The sequence below is a fragment of the Euprymna scolopes genome, chromosome 28 (assembly GCF_053919585.1).
Source record: "Euprymna scolopes isolate OS-2025 chromosome 28, ASM5391958v1, whole genome shotgun sequence".
Lineage (NCBI taxonomy): Eukaryota > Metazoa > Mollusca > Cephalopoda > Sepiida > Sepiolidae > Euprymna > Euprymna scolopes.
This window is the reverse complement of record NC_136509.1, coordinates 91,742,606-91,764,986: the sequence shown is the minus strand read 5'-3', so window position 1 is coordinate 91,764,986 and position 22,381 is coordinate 91,742,606. Positions and strand designations below refer to the sequence as shown.

At 33.9% G+C, this 22,381-nt stretch overlaps 1 protein-coding gene across 2 annotated transcripts in view; it reads left to right on the top strand.

Annotated features, from left to right (window-relative positions):
* Positions 1–22,381, top strand: part of LOC145249720 (uncharacterized) — an 86,381-nt gene that overhangs the window by 39,177 nt on the left and 24,823 nt on the right. For both annotated transcript variants that reach the window (XM_080111602.1, XM_080111601.1), the window contains 3 exons: positions 5,470–5,712; positions 9,802–10,006; positions 20,184–22,005. In XM_080111602.1, coding sequence (XP_079967728.1) covers positions 5,694–5,712; positions 9,802–10,006; positions 20,184–22,005 — 2,046 coding nt within the window. In that variant the 5' untranslated portion in view covers positions 5,470–5,693. The remainder of the gene's footprint in view (positions 1–5,469; positions 5,713–9,801; positions 10,007–20,183; positions 22,006–22,381) is intronic.

Sequence of the window (22,381 nt, the reverse complement as noted above, 5' to 3'; positions counted from 1 at the left end):
AAAACCTGAAAATGTATGTAATTTGCATTGGTAAGTTTTTATTTTATGAAGTATGTCTTACACATGTTTCGTTGAATAGAGAAAAATCACTAAATAACTTCTCAGAGACAAATGTATGTTCCTCAAAAACTGTTGGAAAGTTTTTTATATGAAATGAAAAAGAAAATGGAGATACTTAAAGTTTGCCAAAAAATAAAAATAAATAAATAAAAAAAATATGTGTGTGTGTAAATTTACAGAAATAGGTAAATAGTTCAATTCTTTTAAATTATGTCCTAAATTTCAATTTTGCTTGAATCTAGTATGAATTTAATTTTTTTTTTACAAATGCGATTCAAATAATTTTCCAAAATTACTCTTCCTTCACTGAAAAAAAAAAAAAAGAAATGTCTGAAATTTTTTTTATATGTGCATTATTTTTAATTCTAAGTTGGTGAAACCGTCGTTTGCGACCTGAAAAGAATGTGATGAAAAATTGTGTATAGAAAATAATTTTTTAAATTTTTTTTAAGATTATGACATGATGAACATTTTGGAGTCAAAATCTATTTAGTATTATGCATGAACGCTGAATAAAAATTTTTTTAAATTGAATAAATATGCTAATATAATTATATTAACATATTTCCAAGATGGAAAACATGATATGCCATCATCTTGGATATACTAGCAATATTTATACTTTTAAAACTTTTCTCTTTAGATTTCATGTGTAATACTAAGTAATACTAAATACATTTCAACTCTAAAATGTTCATCATGTTATAATCTTAAAACCATTTTTATCACCTGTACACAATTTTTCAGCGCATTCTTTTTCGGCTGCTAAACTGCAATTTTACCACTAAGTTTATATCTTGTAACAAAATTAACTTTCATAAAAGGGTTAAAATGAAGTTCCGTCCGTCTTTGTTTACATTCCATTGTCAGCTGATATTTGTACTTCACAATCAATTCCCTGGAAAATATGCAAATGAACTTGACTGTTTTTTCAGAATAACAGAATATTTTTAAATTGGTGATTAATCAGAAGTGCCTTTTCTTGGGCATTCATTGTAAAGCACAGATATCAGCTGACGAAGGATGTAAACAACTTTATTTTAACCCACAAAAGAAACATAACTTTGTTTTCAAATTGGGTTACATGTTGTTTATAATTTTTTTTCATGTGTCATTTTATATATATATATATATATATATATATATATATATATATAAAATAAAAATTATAATTAAATTTACCAAAATGATCCAAGATGGTAAAATAAAGTATATTATAAATATTAAAGAATTAATATTTATAAATATAATTATATATATTATATAATATTTCACCAGACTATCCATTCACGTGTAATCACCTTTTTCTTCACCATATTCCCTCTGCTTCACTTTTTTGTTATCAAGTAAGATCTATGACTTACTTGTTGTTTCATCAAATACTTTTGTATACAAAATCCGATCCCGCATTTTGCTAATTCCTACCCTCTGATGAGAAGGAAAGTATTTCTTCAAAACTCCGCGGATTAAGGACTATCCACTTATCAAGTGTTTCCTTTTCAGATTAAATATGTTTTTAACTCTTTTTCAAGGTGTTTTTTAACATGTTTTAACTTTTTGCTCGTATATATATATATATATATATATATATATATATATATTATATTTTTTTGCTATATTTTATAAATTATATATAGCCTGTAGTCTTTCTCATTGTGTTAGTTTTTACTTATACATCTTTTATGAAATGTGTGATTAACAAGAAAAAAGTTATTTTAAAGTTGTTTGATCACAAATGTTTTTGCATGTTTTTTTTTCTTTCCAAAAAGCTTCATTTGTTCTGGCTTTGTTGTGATTTTTAAATCTTTTTAATTTTTAATTTGAATTTTATTGTATATAATTTTTTTTAAAGCAGGATATATGAATTTTGATTCTATTTATTTTGTAGAATTTATATATTATTTAAAGTTAGGAATGTTTGTTTATATATATATATATATATATATATATATATATATATATATATATATATATATATATATAAAAACTAATTAACCGATCATTATGAATTTGATACAGCTGCAAAGTGTAAGAGGGTGCAATATGGATAATATGTGCATTGATTTAGTTTTATGCAAATAAGATAATAAAAAAAGGGAGGCAATTCTGATATGTTTTTTTTTATGTAGGTTAATTTAGCTTTATGCAAATTAGATAAAAAAGGGAGGTAATTATATTTTGGGAAATTAAATGTATGTTAATTTAGTTTTTTGCAAATCAGATAAAAAAGGGGAGGTAATTCTCATATTTTTGTGAAATTACATGTAGTAATTTAGTTTTATTCAAATCAGATAAAAAAGGGAGGCAATTATATCTGATATTTTTGTGAAATTTTAGCAATATGTATTAAACATCAATTCCTCAAATTTCAATTTCTAAGTTTTTTTTAGGAGAGCATAATATGGGCAAGATCTCCCTTAAAAAAAAAAAAATCAAATATTTCAGATTTTTAATTTAATTTGATCAATAGTCATTAAACACTAATTAAACAAGATTTCCTGAATTTAATTTGTTTTAAGATACCTTTAACTTGTGCTTTAAATTTTAAATTTTAGACATTTTCTAGAATCAAAATCACTTGATGGATTTTAATCAAGCTGAGAACAAGGATTCTGGAGATTATAACCATGATTTTAATCTCCGTAAGGGGGCGTAAAAGTGATGCAAAACTGGAGAATTGATTTTACCTGTCTTGGGACGGGTATTCTTCTAGTCTCTATAAATGTCAATGTCTGTGTTTATTCCCAATAGAAAGAAAGGATAGAAAATGTACATAAAAAAACTAAAAGCAGATTTAGATATAAAATTTTCTGGGGAAGACAATGAAAATGGTCTCAAATCTCTTAAGTGCCTTTGTTGGGAAAATCGTAACTTACCTGAAGAGCGTGTGTGTGTGTGCTTTGTAGGGTTCAGTCGCTTGATTAAAAAAAAAAAAAAAGATGGAGACTCACTGTTACTTTTGTGCATGACGATCACATGTGCGTAAAGCAGGCTTTTTATGCAACTGAGACTATACCAGGTGCATAAAGAGTCATGGGGAGAATGTGAAATGGAGTTGAAAGAAGGTGTGTTATGGAGACAAACATGTGCAACAAACTGTTTAAGTTAATCAGAAGATCACACAACTTTATTGAAAGTAACTTTCAAACCAAAGGAACAATGGGAGCAGAATCTCTCTTAAAACTTCAAATATATCATGTTTTTGATGAAATTTAAATATGTATAAAATTCTCCTGGGAAAACAATAGAAGTGAATCCAAATTTCTATGTGCCTTTCAGAGTACTGGATTTTATGTGCTCCCTCTAAGAGAGCTGGGTGAGGTGGGGGGGACCACCTTCAAACTTTCAAATACATATATCCAATTTTAATGTAATTTTCTTACTCTTTCATCCGATCAATAAGCCGAATAAAAGTCTTTTTATACATACCTGCAGGTGATTATACATGCTGGTGTTTTTGTTCTCTTTATCATTGCTTCGTTTCATCTTTGCCATGTTTCATGTGTGGCTGTGCCAATGATCAGCTGTTTAACTACACAAAAAACTTCTTTTGCAGAATGAAGACATTTGCTAGTTCTTCAAGGTTTTATGTGAGAGAATGAACTAAGGAGAGAGACTTACTTCTTAAACTTTCTATCTAACGAAATGAATGATATGCAGACGGCCAGGCATTAAAGTAACATTCACTGGGATTATCAGTCCTCTACATCATTAGCATATCCCATTCGCATGCTTCCAACAGAGAGGTTGATTTGAAAATCTTTGTTTCTCTTGTTTGAAAATGTGACGTTGTGTCATATCTTCATATTGTTTGATTCCTTCTTTGTTAAGTTTGACTTACCCCTCCCCATCCTGTTTCAACTTGCGTCACTCGCCTTTGTGTACAATTCTGTTTGCAGACAGGTTATCATGACATGCACTAAAGATAACTTGTATCAAAATTCACACTAGCTAACTTAATTGCTACTTATTGGCATAAGGTCCCTAATATGTAACAGTTTATACTATATGTACAGAACACTAATTCAGAGAGTGGGCCAAAATTTCAGTTTTCATAATTTTTTTATTTATTTTTTGTTTCTACTTTTATGTAATTAAAATCAGCAATTTATCAGCAATTAAGTTCCCATCATTTTTTTTTTTTTTTTTTAGATTTATATATATATATATATATATATATATATATATATGTGTGTGTGTGTATTACAGAACCTATATTTTAAAACCAATAAAATATGCTCAAATTTGACTACATTTTTATATATATATATATATATATATAGTGTCCTGGCAAGCAGCTTCAGTTTTGCTGATTCGGTTGTCTCCCCTGTGGCTTTGCCAAGCCACTAATATAATTTCCCCCTACAGATTCTATTTTTCATGAGTATATCTATTTTCTTTCACTTATAGATTGTTATATTCTATTTTATCAATTAGTTTTTAGAAAAACTTGAAAAAGTATTTTATTAATAACTTTATCTTAGCTAGATTAAAATTCTTTTTCTTTGTCCTCTTTTTTTCTTTTTATCCTTTTTTCTTTTTTCTCTTCTCTTTCATTTTCGTTTTTGCTTCCGTTTTCTTTTCCTTTTCTTTCTTTTTTCTTTTCCTTTTCTTTCTTTTTTCTTTTCCTTTTCTTTCTTTTTTTTCTTTTTCCTTTTATCGTTTTCATTTTCCTTTCTTTTTCATTTTCCTTTTTTCGTTTTCCTTTGTTTTTTCGTTTTTCTTATTTTATGAAAAATGAAAATATTTTTATTAATAAAAAAATTTACCTTTTGGACCCGCATTGTGACTACTACAATTACTCTTTACATGTAGATTTCTTGTTTCTTGTTCAGAATTCTCCCTATATTAAAAAGATTTAAAAAATCTGTATGATGTACGTACCTGCAACAAAATGAAAAAAGATTAGAAAAATCATGTAAATTTATCACATAGAAATATTTTTATAAAGATTATCATTTTTTAAGTGATTAGCAGGATTTTGATGGTATTACAACATAACTCATTTCAAATTTGAAATGAGTTATCTCCCTTCGTTTTTGTTTTTTATTGTTTTAGATTATTTAAAAAATGTTGGACAAAATGGTTGCTCTTCTCTTACTCATAAAATTTGATTTTCTTATTTAATGATAAAAATACTTAATCAATTTATGTGATTTTTGGAATATGATATTTTCTTTTGGTCACAATACAGATTTTCCTTTGTTTTTTAATAAAGGGTGAATTCTGGACAAGAACTAATGTTTTTTTTTTTTTTAAATTTTTTTTTAATATATAATTATGAATTATTTCTGAGCATATTTTATCTTTTAAACTTTAACAAAATTTTATGCTTTTTTCATTAAGAATTATCAAGAAAGTATATTTCATTCATTTTTTTTTTTTTTAATTTATTTTTTTCTTGTTTAGATGGAAGAACCGAAGTAAACTTGGATGATTTAGGCTTAGCTTTCCGCACTTTGGATATTAGTTTACCGGAATTGGAAGATTATGTCAAGCATGTTGAGGCTTTGCCTTTTGGAAAGGACCTAGCGGCGTTTCCGAAACCAAAGAAATCAAATTTTGGTTTTCCCAATCAAAAGAGTCGAGAAATCTACCACCGGGAGGAACATGTGTCAGATTATCTGCCATACATGTTTCCTGGAATGGAAGGTAAGCAACAAAAATTTTTCTGTTTTACAAAACGAAAATTCTTAGTAATTCATTATAGATTTAAAAAAAAAAAAAAAAAAAATGTCATGTGCACTTTGGTGATTCTACAATATCAAACAAATGCATTTCAGGTAAAAAAAAAAAAAAAAACTTGTTTTGAATTACCAGAAAAGTTTTGTTTGAAGAATCATTAATTTGAATTGTCTTCCCCATTTTCCTACTTCAAAGAACTCTTCGGAAAATGAAAACAAAAAAAATATATTTCTGGTTAAAGTGCATTAGTGCCATAAAAAATAAATAAATAAAATAAGTTATAACAGAATGTATTTATTCAAAGAATAAACAGAATAGTTCTAGAAATATTTCATGTTGAAAAATTTGTAAAAAAAATAAATTAAAAAAATTTTTTTTACTCGCATTCACTCCTAACGAGGCATATCGCCACTTGGACACGAGGGGCTACTATTTGGGACCAGACCCAGGAATGATTTACAAGATCTTGGTTTGTTACATTTAAATATCATATCAGAAGAGCCAGGGAAGTAGGTAGCAGGAAGGGAATTCCAAAATCTAAATAAGAAGGGAATTAGAAAATGTAGCTGTTCGAGGGAAGAAGCTATTAAAGTAGAAAGTTTTCTGGCATTTAGGGACCTCAACAGTGAAGGGGTGAGATTTTGTTGCTAAGCGGGTTTGTTGGGGATATGTATGTTGAGGAGGCACAACTGCAACGACTTCATAAGAGCACATTCCATTAAAATATTTGTAAAACAGGCACAGAGATGCAACATTGCGGTGATGGAGCAGGGGTTGGAGCTTAGTGGACAAAGTGGAACCTATTAGGTTGAAAACTCTTTTCTTTTTTTTTTTTTTTTGACTCTATCCAAGAGGGAGAGGTTAGTGGTAGATGCACCAGCCCAAATGTGGCAACAATACTCCATGCAGGGGCAAATGGCGACCTTGTAGAGGTGCAGGATACTCCGAGGTGTGAGTAGTCTTCTAGCACGATAGAGAGAACCTACCTTGTTTGCAGCAGCCTTTGAAATGTCCTCAATGTATTTGTTCCAGTTCATATTGCCAGTGAATGTTAGGCCGAGGAGTTTGAAGGAAGAATTCTCAGGTAGGGTGTTACCTGCCATGGATATTGGTGGTTGGAGATGCATTTTGTAATTGTTAAAGGAGAGTAGTTTAGTTTTACTAGCATTAAATGTTACCATCCCTTTACGTCCCTATCCCACTACGGTCTGGAGGCCATTTTCTAACAATTCTGCCATTGTCTTAGATTTATGTACACCCTTTCTTCCCTCATGCATATTATAGTAGCAATACCACACCATTTTTTTTCTTTACATCGAATCAAATCAAGTATTATTGAAAAGAGTATAAAAAACAAAGAAATATTATCTTTAGTTTTTTAAAACTGGTCCATTAGAACTGGAGTTATGACCATTCAAATTATCAAAAAAATGCATGGTTCACTGGACATTTTGTCTGAAGTCAGTCCTATTCAAATGCATATAATCTTGTGACTGAAAATGGTAGAAAATGTGCACAATTTACAGACTAACCCATCTTTAAAAACGTAAATTCAGATCTTTTTAAGATATTAGGATGAAATTTTAAACCCATTATCATAAAACCATGAAGGTTCAGATAGCTGTATTTACGGCCATCTCACTTGGTAACTTACAGATTAATTAGCATATTTCAGTTTCACTTTAACCGCTTTAAGTAGAAACATCATAAAAACAGGTAACAAAAATATGAGAGGTAAAGCTTTATCATCATGCAAAATACTATTCTGATAGACATTATCATTTGTCATCATTATACTGTGAAAAATCCAAGATGGTCACCCCGACACAATTCAAAGAAATTATAAACAAAATATGGCATGTAGCATATCAAATGAAAGAAATTTTGCGCAGATTACAATAATGTTTTTAAGTACATTAAAGTAATTAGCATAATTAAGTTTCATTTTAACCGCTTTAAGTTGCTGTGACAATGATTGGGTGGGTTTCTACCACTATTTTGTATAATTTTTTATTTTTAAGTCATTGTTGAGACTTCAAACATTTCAAGAAACATTCATTATTTTCCACATGTAACGCTCGATACTATTTGCTTTTCGAATAGAATAAACATTTACAACACCCAAAATTTATCGAGGTAGGTAGAAGAGTAACTTATCTTGCCTTTGGTAACATTTATTTGTCATATATTTGTTTTGTGATCAGTTGTGCATACTTTTGTGGATTGTAAAGTAAACCCAATAAATGTTATCATAGGCAAGATAAGTTATTCTTTTACTTAACTGGATAAGTGGTTTGTGTATTTTTACTCATTTAAAAGCGTTTTTTACTTAAGTAAAAAAAAAAAAAATGGTGTCGCGTGAAGCCGTTTGAATTAAAATGAAACAAAAACAATTAAAAAAAATTAGTGTTATTTTTGTTATCCTATTTTCAAGTTAAATTAAAGTTTTATGATATCCATTTTTATTATATTGTTAAATGAAAGTACAGAATAGTTACAAAACACCCTCCCGTCCTCATGTTAAGAATAGGTTTCTAAACATTAGTACAATATAATTATAATTTTTTATTAAATTGTTAGGTGAAAGTTGGTTGGTTGTTTTTATTTTATGGCATATCAACCCTTTTCGGGTTTTTTAATGCCGAATCCAAAGATTTTGAAGAAAATTTTTTAATAGAATATATTTGTTGTTTTCAAGTCGATTTCTATTTAACCCATAGTTGGGACCCTAACAGGTACTACCACTCCGTGTCAGAGTGGATCTGGGAGCAATGGTAATTAAAGGGTGGCTCCACACTCCCCAAATCCCGCAAGCTGAGGCCTCACCACTGGATATAGTTTAAGGTCATATCCAGGACCTGTTAGGTGAAAGTACAGAATAGTTACAAAACACCTTATCTCCATGCTAGAAGACTACTCACACCTGGGAGTATCCTGCATGGGCTTTTAAATAAAGCATTTCAGAAGTTTGGGAGACTGTTTTAGAGTTGCAGACCCCCCCCCTCCCCCCTTCACTTAAAAATTTATCCAAAGTTCAGGAAATCAACCAATTTTAATGAAATTGGTAGTATTTATTAATTAACAGTAACAGAATATAATATTAATATGTATAAAAATTCTTGGACATCTTATTTGTTGTATTAAACATTCCTATCCCGTTTAAACGCAGTTTTCATTTATTTTTATACAAATAAACTTTCGGTACTTATGCACTTATGTTATCATGCGAATTAATCTTATTATTTAGAAATAGAAATTCATTCTTAAGATGGAGAGGCTTTGTAATTATTTTGTATTTTCACCTAACAATTTAATAATAAAAAGATATCATAAAACTTGAATTTAACTTGAAAATAGGCACAAATTTTTCCGATTTCAATGCCCCAAAATGTTAACAGGGCTTTATGGACAAATTTATATTTAGTTGACCTTTGACAACTAAATATTTTCGTTTACTAGCCAAATAGAAAAGTTACTAGCCAAACCCATATGATTTTTAGAATATGACATCTTCGTTCTGTGACAAAAATGTACATCATAAAGAGTTTTCTGTATATTTTTAAATAAGTGTAATTCTAAATATGCAATAAATTTTATGTTGATACTTGAAGGTATAAAACATTCTAATTTCTTCAGATGTTTTTTAAGCAGCCTTCATTTAAAAAAAAAAAAAGTATATTGTTCTATTAAACTTTTATTGTTTAAATAATTTAACTTTATTCATTTAAAAAAAAAAAAAAGTTGAAAAGATATTTTTCACTCAGTAGTGAGCTTTGGAAGATTGCCAGTGAAAGAAATGCAATCGCCAAAAGATAAGCGGTTCATTATTTCTTGTCGCCACTTTGAAAAATCACTCGCAAATGCAACTGTTTCACTTGCAGTGTAGAGCCCTGGCTAAGATTTTCTTCAATTTCTGATTCCAATTACAATTGTCTCAACGTTATTGATTGTTTTATTTCAAACACTATGAGAAAAGTGCTTTGAGAAAGTAAAAGTGAAGTTAAAAATGATCCATTTATAAATCGTGTGTCTTGTCTGCATTATTTTTTGTGACAGATGAAATGGAAGTAGAAGAGGAGGTATCTCCGACGCCTTCTGTCCCTGCAGCTTCTCAGCCTGGGAGCACGACCCCCGTAGCAGTGCCAGCCAATCAGGAAATAGGAACCCCAGAAAACTTAGCTGATACCAGCCCTGCTTTAAAAGGGGAAAAGAGAGCATTGAGCAGTCCGAGTGATGGGACACCCAACTATAAAAGACAAAGGTAATTTTCATCTTCAGTTCAACATCTCTTTTATGTGCCAGCATGTGTTGGATAACTTTTAGAAATTGACTTCTAAACTAATCAATCTCTGCCCAGGTTTTTATTTATCCTTCTTTCTCTGAAATCCATTATCACTTCCTTCCATGTTTTCCTTAGCTTTTTTTTTTTTCTGGCAACGCAACTGTTTTATCTCTACTAACCTAAGAATTCTCATCCATTCTTTAATTGTGACCAAACCAACAAAGGCTCCTGTTCTGCACGCTATAAATCTCACTATATTTCCTAGATTAAATTTTCCTCTGTGGTCATTCGTTTTAATGTGTTATTGTTGTGAAGGAACATAACTGGCTATACACCGGTTACAAACTGTATATATATATATATTGGACTGTTTGGCAGACAGCGGGAGACAGCGGCAGACAAGCAGTCGCAGTAAGACGGATAGTCTTACGTGTTGATTATCAGACTTTCTTCCCCATACTTGTTACTATGTACTTCTATTTACCTTAGGCGAGCAGCCTTACGTTTCTGTATTATAAATAAACCCCATTACACATACCACTCGGTGTAACTCACGTTTGTCTTTATTTCCTAAGTATTTAGGAATATAACAATGGCGACGAAAGGATGTTCTTTCTCTTAACAGAGATAAATTACCGTACCAAGGACTGTGTACAATGCAAGGATTTTTTGTTTTACGAAAAAAACAAACTACACAAGGATTTTTGACCACGTGCGTCAATGAATTTAAAAATTTTTCCTACCTAAAGTAGCGAAAAGTACGGATTTTTCTTCGTAAAGAACTCACAAGAAATTATAGAAACATGTTCAAGGTAAAGTGGAATTTATATTTATTTTGACAAGTAAAAAAAAAAAAAAAAAAAAAAAAAAAAATGGTCGCAAGTTGAATTCGAAACTACACTAAAGGATTACGAGTTTCGAAAGAAAAAATATAAATACAACGACTATTGTACCATTTTATGCCACGTGGGAACGGCAGCCATATATTTTTTTTTTTTTTTTTGGAAAATTAATTGTTTGTTATTGCCTTTATATAAATAATTGGAACTATTTGTCGTGGGAAGTAAGAAATATTTTGTGTATGAACTTACGTTGTTGAAAAAAAAAAAAAAAAAAAAAAGAATTATTTTACAAAGCCTGTTGAATTACTATGGATGAACTTTGTTGAAACGTGTTGTGTCTGCATATTGCTACTAATTTACGATATACGTAAATTTACGATTTTTCTTTGGAATTATTGTGTAGAATTCGAAAAGACATTTTTGTACTAGAAGCTAACATGGAACAATTAGCAGAGTTAACTAAGGCTCTAGCCCTTAGCATCCAGGAACAGACAAAAATGACTCAACAATTTTTAGCGCAACAACAACAACAACAACAAATTCAACAACAACAGCTACAGCAACAGCTGCAACAACAACAAGAAAGAACACAAAAAACTTTAGAGGCACAACAAGAACAAACAAACATACTACAACGACAAATGTCGACACAGCAAAAGAATTTAGAAAAGCTAATTCTAACGTCGACCGGGAAGAAGACTAATTTTTCTGCCGAGGGTATTTCAAATTCACTAACGGAATTTCGTTACTCCCCGGATACTGGTGTTACTTTCCCTGCATACTACAGAAGATACGAAACAATTTTTACGAAAAGATGTTTAGACTGGACCGATGAGGAAAAAGTTACCCTGCTACTACAAAAACTGGGTACTGATGAAAACACCAAGTATGCAAATCTAATTCTACCAAAAAAAACCGGAGGAGGTTTCGTTCGAGGAAACAATTAGTACCTTGTCGAAAATATTTGATAAAAGGGATAGCCTATTTCACTCTAGATACAAATGTTTGAACATTCAGAAGGCAGAAGCTGAAGACTATCTAGAATATGCTTGCACTGTGAACTGTTTATGCGAATCATTTAAATTGAATGAAATTTCCGCAGACCAATTTAAATGTTTAATCTTTGTACAAGGTCTCACAGCACCAAGGGACAAAGATATACGTTCACGGATCCTAACAATTATGGAGGCGGATCCTAACATAACATTGCAAAAAGTCACTGAAGAGTGTCAACGTCTGATTAACATAAAGAAAGACAACACTCGCATTGAAGAGAAAAATATTTTTAAGGTGCAGCAAGTAAAAAGGCAAGGGACCACAAGAAAGTCCAGGTTCCAAGAACACAGGATCCTTAAAGGATACAAAGACCCAAAGCTAAAGTGTAAATGTTGTGGTAGTTTAAGACACAACAATAAGACCTGCTGGTTTAGGAACAAAATATGTTATGAATGTGGTCTCAGAGGTCACAAGGGAACATACTGTGCCCAGAAGAAAAGACAAGGGACCGATAATGTAAATACGCTTCGCATGAATAAAGAAAAAAGCTGCGAAAGACGGAAATATGTTGATGTTCGGATAAATGGACATCTGGTTACATTGCTTCTGGATAGCGGTGCAGATATTAGTATTATAAATGAAGATATATGGAAAAGGATAGGTCGACCTGAATTAACGAAAACCAGAAAGACGGCGAGAAGTGTGTGCGGCAAAAGATTAGAGTTCAAGGGAGAATTAAAATGCAAAGTGACATTCGCTAACCAGACTCATAAATCCAAAGTGTACGTCGTACCAGGAAAGAATACATGCCTGTTTGGGGTAGATTGGATTGTCCTGTTTAATTTATGGGAGAAACCCATAAATTCGTTTTGTAACGTTTTAACTGCAGAAAAAGCAAACCAAAGGGAAGACTTCCTGAAGGATTTGAAAACTGAATTTCCCAATGTTTTTGCCGAAGGACTAGGACTCTGTATTAAGACAGAGGCAAAATTTGAATTAAAGAAAAATGCCACTCCAGTATTCAAACCTAAAAGGAATGTGCCTTTTTCAGCGATGGACGCAATCGAAAAAGAGTTGGATAGACTTCAACAACTGGAAGTCATTGAAAAAGTTAACCACACAGATTGGGCAAGTCCAACCGTGTATGTAAAGAAAAAAAATAACAGAATAAGGGTCTGTGGAGATTTTTCAACGGGTTTAAATGACTGTCTATTGGACCATAATTATCCCCTTCCGTCCGCAGAAGATCTGTTCTCTAAGCTTAACGGAGGAAAAATTTTTTCTAAGATAGACCTCTCAGATGCTTACTTGCAAATTAAGATCAGCGATGAATGCTCCAAATACTTAGGCATAAATACTCATAAGGGCATTTTTAAGCTAAAGAGGCTTCCTTTTGGATTAAAGGTTGCTCCTGCTATTTTCCAGCAAATTATGGACACGATGCTGGCAGGGTTGGAATTTTCAATGGCCTACCTTGACGATATCCTAATTAAAAGTGAAAATTTGCAAGATCATAAGAAGCATGTAAAAGAAGTATTCAAAAGAATACAGGAATTTGGTTTTAAATTGAGCCCAGAAAAATGCGATTTTTTTATGAAAAAAATTAAATATCTAGGTCAAATAATCGACAAAGAGGGTCGAAGACCGGATCCACAAAGGACTGAAGCAATTGAAAAGATGCCTGCTCCAGATTCAGTGACAAAATTAAAATCGTTTTTGGGATTAGTTCAATACTATGCAATTTACATCCCTAACATACATAATTTAAGAGCTCCTCTTAACGAGTTACTGAAAAAGGGTGTTAAATGGAACTGGAATAAGGAATGTGAATCTGCTTTCCAAAATATCAAAAGATGTCTACTGTCAGACTTAGCATTGGCACATTTCAATCCAGAAAAGGAACTAATACTAGCAACGGACGCCAGTGATTACGGTGTTGGCGCTGTATTACTTCACAAGTATGAGGATGGTAGGACAAAAGCTATCGCCCATGCTTCAAGAACGTTGGTTGCAGCGGAGAAAAATTACAGCCAAATTGAAAAAGAGGCGCTGTCGATAATATTTGGAATTACAAAGTACAATCGATTTCTCCATGGACGATCTTTTATTTTGCAAACCGACCATAAACCCCTACTTACCATATTTGGATCAAAGAAAGGCATTCCCACACATACTGCGAATCGATTACAGCGATGGGCTGTAACCCTCTTAAACTATCAGTTTAAGATGGAACATGTATCCTCAAAAAAGTTAGGGCACGCAGATGCATTATCACGGTTGATCCCTAAAAGAAGTGAAAGTTTCGAAGAAACGGTAATTGCTGCGCTTAAAGACGAAAGTGAATGTACAAGTTCAATGTGTAATATGATACGTGAACTTCCGGTAACTTTCGAAAAAATAAAAAAAGAGGCAGTAAATGACATTTTCATTAAGAAAATGAAAAATCAATTGGGATGGATAAAAAAAAATAAAAAGGTAGATCAAACAACGCCTTTTTCCATCTGTGAAGATGTGCTCATGTATGGTGAGAGGATCGTAATTCCACTAACGTTACAGAGGAAAATTCTGAAGGAATTTCATACAGGTCATCCGGGCATTTCGAGAATGAAATCCCTTATGAGAGGATATGTGTACTGGCCTGGTATGGACAAGGAAGTTGAAAAATGTGTCAAGACATGCAGAGGATGTCAATTAGCAGCTCGAGATCCTCCAGTAAAAACGACGCCATGGCCAAAGACGGACCTACCCTGGTCACGTCTGCATATTGATTATGCGGGACCTATAAATGGTTATTTTTACTTGATTATTGTAGATTCTTTTTCAAAATGGCCAGAAATATTTAAGTTTAGACATCCAACAGCAAAAAACACTGTGAGTGCGCTTAATGAAATTTTTAGCCGTTTTGGAGTGCCAAAAACCTTAGTGAGCGATAATGGAACAGCATTTACTGCTCATGAATTCAAAGAATTCTGTGACTCACTAAATATTCTACATATGACAACACCTGTGTACCATCCACGATCGAATGGGTTGGCCGAAAAATTTGTAGATACGTTTAAAAGGGCACTTAAGAAAAATCTTACTACGGACACAGACGAACAATGTATTCAAACATTTTTAGCAATTTACAGGGTGACACCAAATCCTAATAATAATGTCAATTCTTCCCCGGCTGAGCTAATGTTTGCAAGAAAGATAAGATCTGTCTTCGATAGGCTGCTACCAGAGAAAAAGAAAGTTTTCAAAAAAGAAAACCTTAATACCAAGTGCTTCTCCCCAGGTGAAAATGTATATTTCAAAAATTTTCAAAATGGACGAAATCAGTGGGTTGAAGGTATTATCAAAAAAAGGATTGGGAGCATGGTCTATACCATCCAAGGATTAAGTTTTGTCTGCAAAAGACACAGAAATCAAATACGTCCCAGACTGTCTCCAAATGTGGAAGAGACACCAATGGAAACATTGTGCGATATTTTTGATATACCAAAACCAGCGTGTGTACCGCAAACAATGAATATTTCGCCTGAACTGACCATACGGGCTGGACAGAAACCTTTACCCCGGGTAACGCTGACCAGAAGGAAAAGCGCAAGAAAGAGAAAAGTTACCAGGAGATTAAGCCCTGACCCTAAAAGGAAGAGGTATTTAAGCTAAAATCAGGAAGATTTCAGCTTCAGGGGGAGGTGTTGTGAAGGAACATAACTGGCTATACACCGGTTACAAACTGTATATATATATTGGACTGTTTGGCAGACAGCGGGAGACAGCGGCAGACAAGCAGTCGCAGTAAGACGGATAGTCTTACGTGTTGATTATCAGACTTTCTTCCCCATACTTGTTACTATGTACTTCTATTTACCTTAGGCGAGCAGCCTTACGTTTCTGTATTATAAATAAACCCCATTACACATACCACTCGGTGTAACTCACGTTTGTCTTTATTTCCTAAGTATTTAGGAATATAACAGTTATGGTTCACATTATGCATCTGTCCTATCATTCCTATATCATTCCCTGCTATGCAGCACACATCTTAAGCCGTCATTGGTCAGGTTTCATTTTAATACTTCATCACACTACCGGATAGGCTCTTCACTTGGTTGACAGTTGTAAAGCTCGTTTTTTATTTTTTTTGCTTGCAGGGTCACTGCTTACTTTTTATTTTTTTTAATTTTTAATTTTTTTTTACACAGTGGTCACCACTTATCAAAGCCTGGAAGCCACTCAGGGATAAGGGTTATTGCAAGTATGTACATTACGTTAGTGTGGAGATTTGATGAAGTGTTTACTTAAGAGGGTGGTTCATTAGGAATTTGTTAACGTTGGACTTGAACACATCCAAGTTGTAGTCAGGTGGGAAGCAGGCAGACGGAACAGAGTTCTACAGGCGTGCAGTTCTAAGAAAGAAGCTTTGTTCATGGAATCCACGTTTTGATTTAGGCACAGATAAAGAGTGGGGAAAATTTTTCACAGTGTATTCAGCTAGACGGGTGTTTTTCGTGAAAGATTGGCGAGGGGGGACCAGAGATTGGAGTTTAGACGAGCACCTGCCATGGAAATAACGATAAAACAAGGATAGGCTTGCAACGTCTCTTCTGTGGGAGAGAGGTTGCAGGGTAGAGAAAAGGGCATCCCCCACTAAGCCACAAAGTCTATTTTGTACTCTGTCAAGGCAGAATAGGGTGTTTTTAGCAGCTCCTGCCCAGATATGGCAGCAGTATTCCATCCTTGGACGTACTTGGCTTTTATATAGATAGAGAATTGCATCAGTAGTGAGATATCTTCTGGAGCGGTAGAAGGATCCCACCATTTTTCCAGCGACCTTGGCAACAGACTTGATGTACGTGTTCCATTTCAGATCAGGAGTAAAGGTCAAACCCAGAAGCTTGTCAAAACACGGGGGCCTCTCTCAGACGAGAGCCATCCATCCCAATTGATGCCAGATGGGGATCAGAACATTGATGATATAAGGATAGGAGTTTGGTTTTAGATGCATTAAAGGTAACCAGCTACGTCTTCCCCCACTGAACCACGCGCTCGAGATCAGAGGAGAGAGAATCAGAGAGAACTTTGTCATTTACAGCCTTTGATGTGTTGCCGTAGATGGTCGTGTCATCAGCATAGATGTCAACGAATGATTTAAGTATGTGTTTAGGGAGGTCATTGATGTAGATCAGGAAGAGAGTTGGGCCCAGGATTGACCCCTGAGGGACTCCAGCATTAATACTGCAGGCCTCTGATTTTTATCCATCGACCACTACTCTTATGAGCCTATCGGAGAGAAATGATTTAATGATTGAGAAAACATTTCCAGTTATACCGTAGCTGGAAATCTTGTGAAGTAGACCCTTATGCCATACCTTGTCGAAGGCTTTTGATATGTCAAGAGCAATTGCCCTAGAAAGGAAGCCTTTGTCACTAATCCTGTGAGATATAACCGTCAGCACATCTGCGGTAAATCTTGTAGAGCGGAAACCATATTGTGTGTCACTAAGAAGGTTGTTTCTGCTGAGGTGGTTGACTATTTCTCTATTTAATATGGATTCCAGCAACTTACTCATAACACACAGGAGACTTATTGGTCTGTACTGAGAGGGAGATGACTTATGACCTGAATTCTTAAATACAGGGCAAACTGACGAGGTCTTCCAGTGAGTCGGAAAGCACTTCTTAAGGCAGTGCTTAAACAGTTTCGTAAGTATGGGAGCAAGTTCTGGTTGAAGCTTTTTTAACACTATAATTGGGATGCCGTCAGGGCCAGTTGCTTTACTGAAATTTTACAGGGAGAAGACCACAGGTTGGAGCTCAGTCAAACACCTAACATAAAAGTAATAATCAAGGCCTGGAGGTGATTCAAGGATAAGTGTTAGGTAGATGATGAGACAACATGAGCAGTAATGGTGGAAGTTTGGTATGACTTATTTAAGTGGATGGTTCAACAGAAACTTATTCGTGTTAGATTTGAAAATGACCATGCTATAGTCAGTCGGGAAGCAACCCCATGGTATTTTGCTCCATAAATGGACAGTTCTAGGAAAGAAACTCTGCTCATTAAATTTTCATTTAGTTTTAGGCACATTATGGGAAATTGTTGGAGACTGTTGTAGCAAGACAATTATTTGTGTACCGTTATAGAAGACGTTCTCATTTCTTTCTTCCTCTCATCTTTCGACCCTCATCGAAGTGGCAAACAAATAAAAGAAATACTTTGAACTCACTTTATTTTTGAGAGACACTTTTATTTCCTGTCTGGGTTTTTTTTTTCATTTTACATAACAAATTTTCACAGAGCTGTCACCGGCTAGTGGAAATTTTCTGTCGTCTGCTCTCTGCTCCTTCTGTTCATGTTGTCACATTTTTCCCACTCCACTCTCTCTTTCTTCATTCCTCTGCTATCCCTGCGTGACATCACCAGTCCTACTACCTCCTACTGCTCCTCTCTCTATTTCACTGCATCTACTGCTAGGTGACGTTGCCGCACATTATGGTACATTTGTTGCGAATATTTTACAGGGAGAAGACCACATGTTGGAGCTCCGTCAAACACCTGACATAAAAGTAAGAATTGGTTAGTAATAGAAGTTCGTCAAAATTATTCCATCCATTTTTGCAATCCCACCAATACGGCGCTGTATTCTAATAGCATCACCAAACTAAGAAAACTTTATAACAATCTCAACAGCCTCACCATTTAATCTGCTTTTACTGGATCGAGCTGTCTGAAGATATTAGCTTCCTGACCTAAAATGCACCTAACATTGATATTGTTTTTCTCTTTCTCTTTGTAAAACTCAATCATGTTCTGTAAAGTCAACAGCAAAACAATTCTCTTCTACAAAACAACCAAACCAAACACCATGAATAAATATTTGAAGATAAAAGAACTTGAAAAAAATTCTTTTTTTCCAAATTACTGAATTGATATACTGTAAAACAAAACCAACCAATCACCATTCAAACATATTTTCTCCACATCTGACTTCTCGTCCGTATCCATTGTCTTACACTTCTTGCACATAAACTGTTATCATTTCTCAACCTGTAAATCCACGTCTTTTAAATATCAAAAAGATTTTGTTTGAATTAAAAAAATATTTTAAATACAGTAGGACCCCGGAATACGGTAGCCCTAGGGTATGTCTCTTTTTTTCCAGGTTGCAATGTGGAATACAATGTTTTTCCGGACCCCTGGTTATATTTTCCCCACCTTACGGTGTTATCTATAATATTATTTGATTAGATACATATGTATTATATACCGTACTGTATTTTGTTATTAATTTTTAATGCTGTATCCTGGGGTTCTACTGTATAAAAATTAAAAAAAAAAACTCATTTCATTTTGTAGTAGTATTTATTTATTTATTTTTTCATTTCCAATGTTAATTGAAATGTTTTTTTTTTTGTTTTGTTTTTTTTTGGGTTTTCACAGAAATTATTTTCAAATTAAAAAATTTCAGTATTAGAAACTAACAAATCTACTTGGCGTTACTGTATATATATATATATAAAGTTTTCTTGTTGGATTTTTGCAGTCATACCTAGATAGACTTTATGTTGATAAATCAAACTTCAATTCTGACTAGCCAATATTTATTTTTATATCAGTCTCATGTAATTGACAATGTATAAAATATAGATTGTCTGACATGGTTGAGAAGAGTAAGGACATAGTAGAAGAGTCGTCTGTCGTCATAATTTGCTTAATCTACGTTAGTCAATAAACTTTCTTGCATGTGACATGATCGCCCAGGTAGCAGGGTACTCACCTCACATGCGAGTGACACCAGTTTCAAATCCTGAGTTCAGATATGTTCTACTGTTGAGCAAAAGGAGCGCCAAACTAGAATCTAGGACTTATGGTCTGCGGCTTTCATGGTTTGTGTGGGCTGCAACATTCATTGTCTGATTGCGAAAATAATTACATATATTTTTATTTAATTTCTAAGCTAATGTCTGCTTGTATATAAACCTAACTTTTTTTCTCCTTTTCCGATGAGAAACATTAGGCTTTGAAATGGCATGGTCTAAAGAGGTTTTCTTCTATTTTTCTTGATTTGATAATGTAATAAAGTTTTATTTAACTTTGAATTCTCATGTTTTGTTTCTTATATATAGTGAAAAGAAAATGTAAAAGTACTTTATTGGTTAAAATTAACTAAAAATTATATCAACCGTTGAACTTTTTATAAAGTTAAATAATTGATCGAAACTTAACCTCACAAATAACATTATCTAAATTATAATTGCGCAAACATTTTTTTTTCAAATTGTTATTTTTATTAAAAACTTTTCTTTTTTTTTCTTTTTAATTTTAGGATAAGTAATAATAACCTGCCGGAAGAAGCTGGACATTCCCAGTATGAAATGACCAGCATAAAAATGTCTGTCACCGGACTTTTGACACCTATCAAAAGTCAAGGGAAATTACCTGACCCTACTCCGCCTGTAATGTTTGTCCCCATTGAGAAAAAGAAAGAACCCCCTCCTCCGAAAGAAATCGTCAAAAAGACAGAGCCCGCAAAGGATATCAGTACATCGAAGATTGAAGACAAGGAGAATATCACGACTAAAAAGCCCAAAGAAAATGATCCCTGTAAAAAGAATATTCCGGTAAAAGGTTCTAGTAAAATAGTTTCTAAAACTAGTGCCAGCTCTTCAAGTGGTAAACCACTAAAGAAGAATTTGATAGGTAAAACGAAGGTTACCAAAGTTGTTAAAAAAGGTAATATGAAAACTGCTGCAGTATCGGTTAAATCTGCCAAATCCAAGATGATCTCAAAGACCACATCCAAGATCCCTGCAGTGAAACCCCAACCCATAAAAGGTGCTACAAAGCCGCCAATTTTAAAAGACATAAAATCTTTAGATGCATCTGGATCTGAAAGTCGTTTGAAAGAACTCCTCCTTGACCCCAAGATCGAAAAGGCAACAAAAGTCGAGAGAAAACTCGAGAAACCAAGCCCGCTGCTTAAAAAGCCGGTAGAAACTGTTCATAAACCCTGGAGCAACTTAGCCATGCCAAAGAACCATCCGGAGATGTTGCCCAAGAATGTACATTTGGTTCCAGATGACAGCTCCAGTTCAGACGAATCACCAGAGCCACGGCTTGTGATCGCAGAGTCGGATCCGAAACCCAAAGATAAAAAATCTGCTGACATGGCCAGCAAATATGACAGTATTATCTCATCGGCAATCCGGAGAGCAGGTATGAAAAGTCAGGAGTTGGCGCATTTATCTTTAGCTGCTTCTAAGGAAAAGAAGAAACCAGTCGTGCGGAAGACTAAGAAAGAACCCCCTATGGAAAAAATCGAGAAGAGCACGTTGGGAACTATTGACGAGTGTATTAACTCAGTCATGCGTAAAATGCGTGAGACTTACGAGCTAGAGAAACAGAAAGAGTTTCAAGAAGCCTTAGTCAGAGAGAGAATAGCGGCAGATGCTATGTTGGCGGCAGCAGCGACCGCAGTCGCTGCCTCCTCCTCATCCTCTTCGAACAATATGGTATTGGATATGGTGAATGCCTTAAGCCCATTTTCTGCCATCAACCCTAGCCCATCTAGAATCCCAGCTCTGCAGAAGACCGACTGGAAGGAAGATAAAAAACTTGACAAGAAACTAGAAAAGAAGAGACGGAATCTAATGAAAGAGAAGACGAAAAAATTGAAGATTAAAGCACTCAAGCAGAAAGGCAAAGAAAATGCGGAAGTGCGGCAGAAACTTAAGGAGAAACTCAAATCAAAGCCGCAATATCCGAACTCATCCGGTTCAGAGAAGACACCTGCTATTCGCCCGGATAACTTCACACCTGACGAATGGAAAATCTACGACTTTGACGGCAGCCCTCGTGGGTCTTATACGAATTCCCCTCACGAGCTTGATTCATCTCCTCTCAGCAGTTCATCCCCACATTCTATCGGATCTTGTGTCTCCCCGTCCATGGATTCGCTTACCCTTTTATCTACAGCTGCTGCTGCCGCTGCCTCAAATGTCCCGATGCAGTTTCCTCTATCAATGCCGATCTCCCGGCCTCCAGCATCTGTGTCATCTCAGGATTTGGACATTCCATCTCAGCTCAAGATGACAATTGGTCTCACAAAAGAAGGAAAAAACAAGACAAAATCCAAAGTCAAGTCAAAGGTAAGTGTCATTTCAATTCTAAATTAATGTCACTCGTTAATGGAAAAACCTTTTTCTCTTGCACACAATAATGGTTTTCGAGAAATTATGAATCACATTCTTAAGGGTGCTTGTACAGTATGGGACACAGGTGAAAAACCGTTCCAAGTAAAATTTCTTCAATATTCGTACATCAAAAGTAAGTCTCGTCAGCAAAAATTATTAAAAATTATAAGTAGAATTTTAATTAAAAATAAAAATCTTATTTATTGTATGTAGACAATTTGCCATTCATTATTAAAATAAAAACATATTTTCAAAACAAATCAATTAAAGAAAGGCATCTGTTTTATTGTATGTAGACACTTTGACATTCAGGGGAGAGGTGGGGGGCAAA